This window comes from Pangasianodon hypophthalmus, chromosome 12 (genome assembly GCF_027358585.1).
Source record: "Pangasianodon hypophthalmus isolate fPanHyp1 chromosome 12, fPanHyp1.pri, whole genome shotgun sequence".
Taxonomy (NCBI): Eukaryota; Metazoa; Chordata; class Actinopteri; order Siluriformes; family Pangasiidae; genus Pangasianodon; species Pangasianodon hypophthalmus.
The window spans coordinates 24,467,699-24,480,832 of NC_069721.1; the positions used below are offsets into that span (position 1 = coordinate 24,467,699).

General features: G+C 41.4%; 1 protein-coding gene across 1 annotated transcript in view; it reads left to right on the forward strand.

Annotated features, from left to right (window-relative positions):
- The first annotated feature begins 2,389 nt into the window (after nt 1–2,389).
- The window catches only part of cpxm2 (carboxypeptidase X (M14 family), member 2), a 50,864-nt gene continuing 40,119 nt past the window's right edge, over nt 2,390–13,134 (forward strand). The window contains exons 1-2 of the mRNA XM_026914653.3: nt 2,390–2,857; nt 10,968–11,048. Coding sequence (XP_026770454.1) covers nt 2,587–2,857; nt 10,968–11,048 — 352 coding nt within the window. The 5' untranslated portion in view covers nt 2,390–2,586. The remainder of the gene's footprint in view (nt 2,858–10,967; nt 11,049–13,134) is intronic.

Sequence of the window (13,134 nt, forward strand, 5' to 3'; positions counted from 1 at the left end):
GGATGCAGTGTTTTATCTGCTTTGTAAAAAAGACACTGTAAGATATACAGAAACTTCACAGGTGTAACACAATGCCACTGGAAACACTGGAAAAATACAAGAAGTGATTTTTTCATTCACAATTTATAACAACAAATAGCAATTTGCAGAACATAACATAACTTTATTCCACTCCATTCAACTCGTACAGTTCCTCAACCTCAGCTACATCACTCGAGTTGATAATCGGTCTCAACCAGTCGTCCTGTGGAACTTTCTGGAAAGCTTTCTGTCTAATCTAATGTGACTGAGTGAGCTTATTTTTCAAAACAACAACGTCTTTCCCAAATCAGAGAACTTTTGATCATAATCGACAACAATATCAACCTAATAATATTTATCAGAAAGATCAGACAAGTTCACTGGACACACTGTCAGAATCTACTACGAAGCTGAAAAAAAAAGATTTAGATTTTCCTTTAGTAATGATGAAAATTTTTTAATTAAGAATGACATAAATCATGCAAGTTAATATTTTGAAAATGGATAAAATTGCTATTTTCTGAAGACTCCAGCATGTGTGTGGTGAGCTATAAGGAGCGGCGGCTCAATAAATAAAAGAATATTTCTTTTATAAAATTTGGGGCAGTTTTTACAGAAATATGATAAAAGTATGCTTTTATATTGAAAGACAGAGCTGAGGTTGGGCTACTGGAGCAACCCGCTCATGACAGACAAAAACATGAGTAGTGTGAATTTTACTTTATGTGTTTGTGTCTGAGTTTGTATCTGTTCTAGGACTGGTGATATGACAAAAATATTATAGCAGAGATATTTCTACGATACGTGATATGCATCACGATATACAGGTTTTCTGACAACCTTCCAGCATAAAGCAGTGTTTGATGATACTGTAGCTGTCTTCCATGTTAGACCCTGGAATGAGGAATCGGTGGTTTTCTTTTGAAACGCACTTCAAGTCCATGCGTGAATGTCTTTTAAACATGCCTACTTAATCCAAGTAAAAAAACCTAAATCAATCATGTCTGTAAGTTCATTTCATGATCCAAAAATTCTTTCCAACAATGAAGTGGTCAAAAAAAACTATATTGAAACCACTTCTTCGCCATCCAAACATTTGTCTTACCCCCTGCCATGACATACATATTACCTTAAACCAGCTACAATTTATCACCAATCATTATCCAGAACAAACAAGTAGATAAATAAACAAATTCATATACAGACAAGAATAATTATCATAATCAAAATTAATAGTTCTATTATATTCCTATCTTAATTACATAAGCGGCTATGACTTTCCGGCCCTGTTGTTTAATATCTAAATAAATTAATGACCTGTGCATACATTCATAATCTGTTATAATGCATTATATACATTATTATAATTATTTATGAAAGGCATTACAGTTCATAAAGCAATTTCCTGATAATCTAACCCCATTAACGTAACGCATAATTATGTTAAGTGGTAATAATATATGCATAATTATGTTAAGTAATAAATAAGCCATAAAGTGGAAGGCAGTTTTATAAATGATTATACTGTAATAATGTGTATAATTCCTCATGACTGCATTATAACATGATATGAACGTGTTTATTGTTCATTATAAATATGAGCTTCACAGAACGTGTTGTTTTTAACATTCTACAGTTTTAAAGGTTTAGTACAAACTTTAACATCAAGTACGCTTTTTCTCATCAGTGTGTGATTATTTTTTAAAGAAAAACTGTTATATCATGATATTGACGATATCTCAGAAAAGTGCCAGAATCGATCACAATATCAGTGTTACAGCATCATATTGCTCTGCCCTTATCTTCTGAATAACAGATTCATATTCTATTATACAGTGAATGTATTATTTATTAAATAGTTCCACCCCTGTGAGCTTTAAAGGCATCTGCAGTGCTCGTGTCTCTCCCTCTCCCTCCCTCTCCCTCCCTCTCTCTCTCTCTCTCTCTCTCTCTTCATTCTCGTTTTATTTGCTCCATATGCACTTCTTTTTAACTCCTTCTGAGAAAATAAAGGAAGAAAGGCTCTGAGACAGACGGGTTAGAGTTACAGCCCGATTTCTGTATGTTTAATTCCTCTCTCTAACTCTCTTCCTTTCTCTCTTACATTTTTGCTAAAGTCTCTTTCCATCTCTCTCTTTCTCGTCATCCATCTCTAATTGTCTTTTCACTCCACATGTCTTCTCTGAGGAGAGCACAGGTTAAAGACTTCCAGTTTTCAACTCTTTCCAAAAAAAATGCTTCAGTTTTGACCACCTGCTTGAAAGTGCTTTACTTCCCGCTGTCTCTTCTTACATTTATAATATCCTTTCTTTCAGTCCCTCCCTCTTTCTCTCTGTCTCTCTGTCTCTCTCTCTTGCTCTATCCCTCTCAAGGTCCTCTTGGCTCACTAGTTTTCATTGAGGATCTCGAGAAGTCTGAAAACTTTCTCTCTCACTCAGGGATTTTCAAGAGGAAGAGAGAGAAAGAGACAGAAAAAGACAAGAGGACAGAAGACAGAAAAGAGAAAAAACATAAAAGGGGAGAAGAAGGGAAAAGAGGACAGAAAAGGAGAGACAAGGAGAGAAGATGATGGTGTCCTTCTTCTCCATTGTACCAGGACATCCCGCTCTCTTCGCTCTCTCGCTGCTCGGCATTGTGGGATTGTTTCCGGACGTCTCTCGGGGATTCCCGAGTGAAGATGAGGATTATTACATGCAGGAGCTGTTGAGCAGGGAGCATTATTACCGCGTTCCTGTCCTGGAGGAGAGCGCGGTGGAAGGTCATGAACTTTCCACACCACCTGTCCACAACAAACCCAAAACCCCGGGGAAACAAGCTGGAGGAAAGACAAAGTCAGGTAACCTTTGGCCTTTGCACACGACTGTGATCAAAGACGTTTCTAAAAATGTCATTTCTGAAGGAAAGAATAGTAAAATAATCAATAACAGGTGGTGTGATGTATTATTGTCACCTGAAGTTTATTTTTCTATAACAGCACATCCTGAAGTGTTTTATTCCACTTATACCACAGCAATTTGCCAAAGATTTATACAATTTTTATTTATTAAAGTACAAATTACACGTTTTAGATATTTATAGTTACATTTAATGTTGTGGAACGTCCCCAAGATGAGTTAGTTCCTCTTCTTACTTACGTTATAGCAGCTATAAACAGTCCTTCCCTCTCCCTCTGTTTTCTCTCTCTTGACGTTAATAAGACAAAAAAAATGCAGTGTGTCGTGTTACAGAGAAACTGCAAAGCGTACAACCGTAAACTCCTCTCTACCCTAGCTTTCACCTAACAACACTCCAGAAGTCACCTGGAATACCATAGCAACCACCTAGTAACCACCAGGGATAATACAGCATCTGCTTAGCAACACCCTAGCAACCACCTGGAATATCACAGCAATCATTTAACAACACCCTAGCATTGACCTAACAACACCTTAGAAACCACCCTAAATGCCACCTGGAATACCATAGCAAACACCTAGCAACCACCTATCAACCTCCTAGCAACCACCTGGAATATCATAGCAAACACCTAGCGACCACCTATCAACCTCCTAGCAACCACCTGGAATATCATAGCAAACACCTAGCAACCACCTATCAACCTCCTAGCAACCACCTGGAATACCATAGCAAACACCTAGCGACCACCTATCAACCTCCTAGCAACCACCTGGAATACCATAGCAAACACCTAGCGACCACCTATCAACCTCCTAGCAACCACCTGGAATACCATAGCAAACACCTAGCGACCACCTACCAACCTCCTAGCAACCACCTGGAATACCATAGCAAACACCTAGCGACCACCTATCAACCTCCTAGCAACCACCTAGTAACACCGTAGCAACCACTTGAAATTCCATCCAGTGAGAAATTCCATCCAGTCCATAGCACTGACCTAACAGCACCTTAGAAACCACCTAGCAACACCCTAGCAACCAACAGTTAATGCTCTCTGGTTGGACTGGATTTGAAAAATGTGCAGCTTGTCATGTTACCGAGAAACAATAAAAAAGTGTAAACTCCTAAAAGTGTAAAAACTTTAAGTTACAGCTTTACTTCTGACTGTTGCAAAGCGCTGACACTGGAGACTCCTTCCATAAATGCTACATAAATGTCTTCTTGTGAAAGTTTTAAATTCTACAAACACATTTATCAGGCCACGTGCTTGAGAACCTATACGTATGTACGTGTGTTGTATATATTTATAAGAACAATAAATGTAGCCATATTCCTGGATTCTCCATAAGGGAAATTTCTGGACACATTTGGGATTTAGCTAGCAGCAAGCGCCGTCTTCAGGAAGTACACAGTCAATGATCTGGTGTTATTTATCCCTGTAACACTTGGGAATTAGAGACGGTAGTGTCTTTATTTAAGGATTTTCCTAATCCATGGCAGAATCCTTACAAGAGCATACGTGTAATTACTGAGCTTACAATTATTCTGTCTAGTTTATCCAGCAGCGTTGTTCTATAGAGTTACAGTATATTGTATGTTTTTTTTTTAATATTTTTCTCTATATAGTGTTTTCTGATGCAGAACCTGTCTGTGAACTTGTATATTCACAATGTGTAATTTTGTACAAAGCCTCTTTAGTGATGTGTTTATTCACCTAACGTAGTTTTTATGTAATAATACGTTTGATATATCACTGTGCAGACCATTAGGCTACTGTCAGGCTTCACACAGAGGGAAAATAAACAACGTAGAGGAAAGATGGACCTCAATCACTCTGCCACATTAAAGAGCAGAATAAACAGAGACGATCTGGAGAATACACACTCCTACTCTGAGAACACACACTCCTCTGCCTGTATAAATCACATAAAGTGTGTAAGAGTGCTGGTTTTGGCGCGGTTTCCTCACTCCCCCATGTAAGGCCAAAATAAACAATCGCTAAATGTTCAGTCAGATTGTTAAACCTGATTATTGTGCTCTCGCACGTGGACTCAGTGGGTTTGTTAATGACATTATGCGGAGATGTGTGTGGTTAGAAATGTAAACGTAGGCGGAAACCACAAGAGAAATACATTACACTTATTCAATTTGAGAACGCTTTAATGCTTTAAGTGACTCACCATTGAGATCCATGCTCCTGAGATTTAAACTCACAACCTTCTGGTCAAAAAGACAGAACCTAAAAGAAACAGTTCAGTTCAGAGAAAAAAGTGCGACCAGAGAGGGAAATGTGATGTGACTGTTTAAAAGTGTAACGCCGTGTAATTCCATGTCATCAAATTTAAAAATCTCTGCACAGAATCATAGATTTAAACCCTTTAAATCTAAACTCTACTGTAATTTCTCTCACATGGATCTGATTACTTTAAATCCAAATCCGCTTTTCATCCACATAAAAGTGTCGTTCACTCGTTTTGTGTTCTCTGTCCAACACCACTGTCACTTCTGCAGCTGCCGAGCGTCTGTTTCTCCGAGATTCAGCACAGAATATGTGATGAGAATTGTAATGCTGGCACTGTTATGGTTAGAAAGTATGATAGCCTGCTCTGTAGTGGCAATATTTCTTTGTAACAGTTTAAGGTAAAGCTATAACTTTATAACTGTTCACTGATGCTGTAATGCAAGTAATAACAAGATCCAACTTGTTTTATGGGTGTTTCACAACATTAAATGTAACTATAAATGGATAAAATTATTAAAATTATAATTGTTAGCAACTTCTTGTGGTCACTAAAGTGCGGTGAGATGAGTTGATCATTGTCAAGGTCCGTAGCCTAGTTTAAAGAACAGGCAGGCAGAAACAAACTGGGATAATCCATAATCATAAAAAAGAAACACCAGCAAGGGTCATAAACAGGAAACAAACAGAAACCGACACAATAAGAAGACAAACCAATGAAAAGACAGGGGAGGAGACAAGACATGAATCAAAACAGAATGCACTTGGCTTTCTAAACAAAATTGCACGTTACGACACGTGTTCATGACGTAAACAAAGCATGAAACATGGAAGCAGTGCTGTTCACACTGGGAGAGCAGACGTGCTCGGAGATCAGCAGCAGATGCTGAGAGGGGGAATTCATGACAGAACACCCTGTGACACCCTATGACACTTACTGCCAGAAGGCTAAAAATCGCTAGCTGCCTGGAGCTCGAGAGAGGTGTTGCCCAGAAGGAGCAACATCCTCAGCAGAGCAAGGAGAAGGCATGATGATTGCAGTGGTGCAGGGAGGCAGAGCAACATCATCACCTGTGCCACAAGGCAGAGCGACGTCATCACCTGTGCCGCAAGGCAGAGCTGTTAGGGTTTTGCTGGGAATCGGACCCGGGTCGCCGGCGTAGTAATCCAGCAAACCCCCACTAGGCCACCAGGGGAATGACTCAAGTGCAGAGGATTGAGGCGAGAGTAAGTAAAGGAAACAGTTTATTAATTAAAATCCAACATCCAAGGCAAAAAAATAACAAAAGTATAATCCAAACGCTCAGAAGATACAAGGGAAAAAAAAAATTTTAAAATCCAAAAGTGCACAGTCCAAGAAACCAAAAATTAGAAAAAAAAGAGGCAAAAATCCAAATGCTCAGAAGATCCAACAACAGCAAATACAAAGTCCAAAAAGTCCACAAGAAAGCAAAGTACCAAAAACAACACAAAGACATAAGTAAGGAACACGGAACAGAGGTTACTAGTCTTAAACATAACAGCAAAAAGACTCAGTGACAAGAGGCCAAACTGAGGGGGTATAAATACACAAACAAATCAAGGGGGCAAACTGAAAACAGGTGTAAGTAATGAGGACTAGGCGGGGCACAAGGCACATGGAAAAACAAAAGCACATGGCTGTCAAAACAAAAACACAAAACACGGAAGCAATAGCGGCCTCTAGAGGCCAAGATAGTCCAAGTCCTAACAGGACCCCCCCCCCTCAAGGAGCGTCTCCTGACATTCCCAGGGCGCTCAGGATGGGCCAAATGGAAGTCCCGACAAAGATCTTTGTCTAAAATGTCCCGGGTGGGGACCCAACATCGCTCCTCCGGGCCATAGCCCTCCCAGTCCACCAGATATTGAAGCCCGCCACGGACCCGGCGGGAGTCCAGCAGGCGGCGCACAGTGAACACGGTCTGACCCTGGAGGATGCGGGGAGGAGGGGGATTCCTAGGGGCAGGGGCATAAGAGGACGTCAGCACGGGCTGCAACAGGGATACATGGAATGTGGGGTTGATCCGTAGAGACCGGGGCAACTGGAGCCGGTAGGCGACAGGGTTCACCCTGCGCACCACCTTGAAGGGGCCAACGTAGCGGGGGGCAAGCTTGCGGTTCTCCACCCGCAGAGGAAGGTCCTTGGCGGACAGCCAAACCTGCTGCCCAGGACGGAAACTGTGGGCAGGCCTTCTGTGGCGGTTGGCCTGAGTCTGGTTGGCCCTGGAAGTCTGGATGAGGGTCCTCCTAACCTTGTTCCAGGTCTTGCGACACCGTCTCATGTACTGGCTGACCGAGGGCACCCCAGCGTCCTCCTCCTGTTCCGGAAACAGAGGTGGCTGGAACCCGAACTGGCACTGGAACGGCGACAACCTGGTGGCCGATGACTGGAGAGTGTTGTGGGCGTACTCTGCCCATGGCAGCCAGGTGCTCCATGATGTCGGGTTATCCATCGCCAGGCCTCGCAGGGTGGTTTCCAGGTCCTGGTTGAGCCTCTCAGTCTGGCCATTGGACTGGGGGTGGAACCCAGAGGAGAGGCTGGCAGTGGCCCCAATGAGTTTGCAGAACCCCCGCCACACTCGGGAGGAGAACTGGGGCCCCCGGTCTGAGACGATGTCCTGTGGGAGACCAAAGACTCGGAAGACATGAGTAAATATTAGTTTGGCTGTTTCAAGAGCAGAAGGGAGTTTGCACAGCGGTATGAAGCGGCAGGCCTTAGAGAATCTGTCGACTAACTCTCCCTTGGCTGGATGGGGCGGTCCTTTTCCCAAGAGCTCGGGACATGATGCTCGGAAATGGCCAGGCTTGCCACAGTAGATGCTAACAAGAGCAACGTCATCACCTGTGCCGCGAGGCAGAGCGACGTCATCACCTGTGCCGCGAGGCAGAGCGACGTCATCACCTGTGCCGCGAGGCAGAGCGACGTCATCACCTGTGCCGCGAGGCAGAGCGACGTCATCACTCGTGCAGGGAGGCAGAGCGACGTCATCACTCATGCTGCAAGTCAGAGCGACGTCATCACTCGTGCAGCAAGGCAGAGCAACGTCATCACTTGTGCTGCAAGGCAGAGTGACGTCATCACCTGTGCAGGGAAGCAGAGCGACGTCATCAGCAGAGCAACATCCTCAGTGGTGCAGGGTAGTGAAGAAAAGTCCTCAGCAGTACAGGGAGGTGGAGGGCCCTCAATGCAGCAGGGAGTTGAGCAGCATCTACAGCAGAGCAAGGAGGCAGAGCAGCGATATCTTCTGCTGAGTAAAGGTGAGGCAGACCAACATCCTCTCTGAAGCAGGAAGTGGAGCAACTTAGTGAAGCTGGAAGACAGACCCAGGATAGCCAGGCAGGTTGAGTGATGACACTAGCACATTGGTTGGCCAGGACAGGAGTCAGGTGGAGGGATGACAATGTCATCGAAAAAGTCAGCAGGTGGTGGAGTGATGACGTTCTCCGTCAAGTCAGCAGGTTGCAAAGCAGTGATGTCCTCGGTAAGGTCAGCAGTAGGTGGAGTCCAGTCAGAGGGGGCGTGGTGCAGAGCGGGGTGTCATGGTCCATGTTTGGCTTTGTAGGTGAGCATCAGTGTGTTACATCTTATGAAGCAGATAAAGGAATCCAGTGGAGGGAAGACTGCAATGGGATGAAGTGGGAGAACTTGGGGAGGTTGGAAACAAGTCAATTCAGCAGCATCATGAGCGGCATTTTTCACCTGCATACTTTAGGTACTTTACATCTGGATTATTAAATGCAAAGTTCACTAGATGTCACCTCAGAGCCAGAACATCCCTGTCCATCAGGTTTCCAATCAAACGGCAAAATGTTTAGCAGTTTCATGTACAGTGAGCTGATGAGCTTTGTTTTTTAAAAAAACTGTCATTAAGATTGTCCTGAGCTGCATCTCAAATTGAAAACTCTGACCTTACATTCACCAATAATCAATAATCAATCAATCAATTAATAATTCAATTAAGAAAATATAGAAGATTGGTACATAACAAAGCTCAAAACAGACCTTTCGGTAGATTTGAAGACTACATGAGAGGTTTTTTTAAAATTCAATCACTAACTGTAAAAGGAAAACTGGACAGAGTGTCACATGGTACTATACTGCCTCCACTATTTATGTTGGTATTGCACCACACAAACACGTGGGATTAATTTCTGAGGACATGCACAAGCGATGCTCCAAACAGCCACAGGATATACAACATCCATCTTGCTTCTGTGTAGTTAAAAGCAATTATATTCCAGCCTGTACTCTGCATTTTTTTTGTTCACCAAGCAAATTCTACACAGCTTTTACAAATTAGTTAGAAATTAGACTGTAACATGAAAAAGTATGATATATATAAACATGTGCAGTTAAAAAGACATTGAGTATTGTATTGCATAAATATAGCTCAAGTACATTTAAAGTGGTGACAGCAGACAGTGGGTTACAGTCTATTAAAACAGAAGTATAATAATAACAGAAGAAGAAGTATATCTGTTACTGGCACTCGTTGTTACGTGTGAGAGTTACACTTGTGTATTTCTCACATTCCAAAACTTGAAAATGTTTCACTTGATTCCAGTGAGAAATGAAAATTCCACTGAACAGGAGAAATGGATTAATGGATACATTAATTTGATGAAGTAAAATAGTCTTTGTTACTATTTTATAAGCGATATTACTAAGTTTATTTTTTTAACCTCTTCCTCTGAGACACGTGAAGCTAGTGAAGAGACTTTTTGAGCTGCTGCTCATGCTGCGATGCTGTGCAGCGTAACACACTATCACCCTTCAACCCATTATAAGAGCTATTGCCCTCTTCCACATACATGAGCTCACAAAGGCTCACGATTGGCTAGTGTCACTGTGATTGACAGGAGAGATAGAGAGAGAGAGAGAGAGAGAGAGAGAGAGAGAGAGAGTACACCCCACTTGCCCAGACAGCACAGCCACTTTCGCTCTCTTGACTCCTGGCCATGGATGGCTGTGGCATTGTTTGGATTCCATCTCGTGATCTACAGATTGCTGGTGAACACTTTTGAACTTCTTGTCTCCATGCCACCTGTTGCACCACTTATACCCATTTATTATTATATTTCATCAGTGGTTTGGTCACGAGTATTTGGCACCTGTTTGCTCTTATAGTCAATTTTGTAAGGGTTTTTCTTCTTCTTCAGAACAGAGGACAAAAAATTGGTAGAAATGTTCCTCAGTTCAGTGACTAGCCAAACCAAGTTTAGGTATAAAGCCAAAAATTAGCACCAAGTCTCAGTGGGTGTAGTAAGGCCCCTTGCAAGAAGGTTAAATGTACAAACAAGGATAAAGGTGTAGAGGACCAACATAAGAGTAATTACAGATCTAATCAAATGGAATTATGGACTAACCATGCACAATAAACAGAGGAACCATGGAGGAACCACAGTGTGTCCATAGCAGATGCACCAAAGCTTTTAGAAGACGCAGTCAACAGGTCTTTGGAAACATGTTATTTGAAAATAAGGATGAATTAAAGTCCATGTGTTCTGGAGGTCCTTCTGGAGGAACCCTGGCCAGACCTGATGGTGGTGCTGTAGTGCACGCTTTTATGTTCTAGCTCCGGAAACATGAGTTTGTTCTGAAATGCTCCATCTCTCTGAGCGTGGGAACTTTGTAAACAGAAGTGTTTTCATAACTCTCGGTAATATTTATGTTCAAAAGTGTTTAATGCCTAACAACACACATCCCAACGCTAGCAGCCTCATAAACAGCTCACAAATCACATTTTAAACCCAGCTGGTGAAAGCTTTATTCTGTTTGTGTTTTCAGTGAAATCTTCAAACAAGAAGGCTGAGAAAACTGCTAACAGCATCAGTGAAGCAGACGGACATTACCGGTCCGAGAGAGTGGGTACGTTTTACCTTAAAATCAAAATTAGTGTGCATTTGGCTCCAAAGTACTTTAAAATGCTTTATTTAATAATGTATTTAAACATTTAATATTAAAATGTTTTTGATGGATAAATTTAAAAATTTATTGTAGAAAATCATCTTTTAACATGCAAAAGAGGGGTGGCTTGAGAAGGTAGAGTAGGCTGTAGGTTGAAGTTGTTCTGATTGGTCAGTAGTCCTCCGTGCTGGAAGCTTTGTGATTGGCTAAAAGTTTCCAGGCTTAAATTATGTCCTAAATGTTCCTGATCTTAATTTCTGGCTTTAAAATACCTGAAGTTCTAGACTAAAGTTTCTGGTCTTAAGTTCTAAGTTTGAAGTTCCTGTGTTTAAATTCTGTGCTTAATGTTTGTAAGATTAAGATCTAGGCTGAACTTCCTGCGCATCCTGAGTTTATAAATGCTGGGCTAAAGTTACTGGTCTTAAATTTTGGGCTTAAAATACCTGAGCTGATGTTCTGGGCTAAAGGTTTCTGATTGTAGGTTCTAGACTAAAAGCCAGTGGCTCTAAAATACGTTAAATGTTAGGTTAAGTTCATGTGATTAAGTTCTGGGCTAAAAGTTCTTGGCCTTAAGTTCTAGATTTAAAGGACCAGATCTTAAGTTACTGAGCTAAAGTTTATGAGCAAAAGGTTCCTGGACTATTTCCTTGGCTAAAGCTCCTGGACTTTAGTTCCTCAGCAGAAATGAGTCTGCTGCTGTTTAGTAGCAACACCTTTCACAGTAACGTTCATCATGTAAAACAAATATCTGAGACCTGTATGTGAAGCTGTGTGTAATGTGTGTGTGAAAGTGAGTCTGTGTTCCAGTAAAAGCACAACCTCATGAGGAACGCCTCGCATCTCAGAGATGCTGAGTTGCGCTTTTTCGTCCGGATGATGTGTCGTTACCATGGAATAAAAACACAAATGAAGATGTACAGACCACAAAGAGCCAAGAATCTTTAGCACTCTGAGAACACAAAGTACAGGATCTGGATTTTTACATTTATAGAAAACTCTCCTTTAAGAATTCCAGATGTCTGTCAATGTTTTAATGGAAAAAGAGATTATTATTTTTATTATTCTCAAACCAACATTGCGATCGTATTTCTCACAGCAGGTTGCTGAATGTCATCAAAGTAATTGTCTCATTCATTCAAAACATCTCTTCTGCTGGTTGATTTTATAGCCGTATAATGAAATTGTATTCAAACACACAATATTTTATCATTTTATCATTTTTATTTTAGCATTTTATCATGTTGTATATACACACAATATTTTATCATTGACACTTTTATTTCACCTCTGAAACAACCTCAGCAATCATATCAATCATTCTTTAGAGGAAACCGAAGCAAGCACAAAGTTTCAGAATTTGGAAAAATTATTTTTGATATTTTTTCCATTTCTAGGGGAGAAAATAATGGGTTTTTAACTTGAATAGAGCATAAGACGTGACATGGTTTCAACTATGCATGGATAAAGCAGCCAAAATGGTGTCTTTCTAACAATCTCACACTACTCATGTGATTAATATCCTGCTAGAACACTCCTGCTGATGATGTATTCCTGAATACTTCCGCTTCAGCCAAGTGTGTGTGTGTGTGTGTGTGTGTGATTTGGCATGAAAGCCGACTTCACTGTGTTTCCCTGCAGTTCTGTGTGTGATCCTTATTAACTTTTATGTCTTGTTCTGGGCAAAGTGACCCATTTTAAACACTGTTTTTCCAGGGAAACTTTAAAACTTTATGTGCTCGGCTTGATTTGTTAAAAATAAATATTTCTATTACAGAGATGTTTCTCTCATTTTAAAGCTGAAAGTTGCACTTCGGGCGTCACTTTGGCACAGACTCACAGCTCCAGGGTCTTTGAGCTCGATCCTGAGCTCGTGTTAATGTCTGCATGTCTGTGTTGGTTTCCTCTGGTTTTCTGTCAGGTAGCAGGTGAATTGGCTAGGTCAGGTGTTAATAAGTGTGTGTATGAGTGTGTGCATGATGCCTTGCGATGGCCTGGTGTCCCACACTCTCAGAAATGAAGCTACCAATCTGTACTTTGCCTTGTCTCT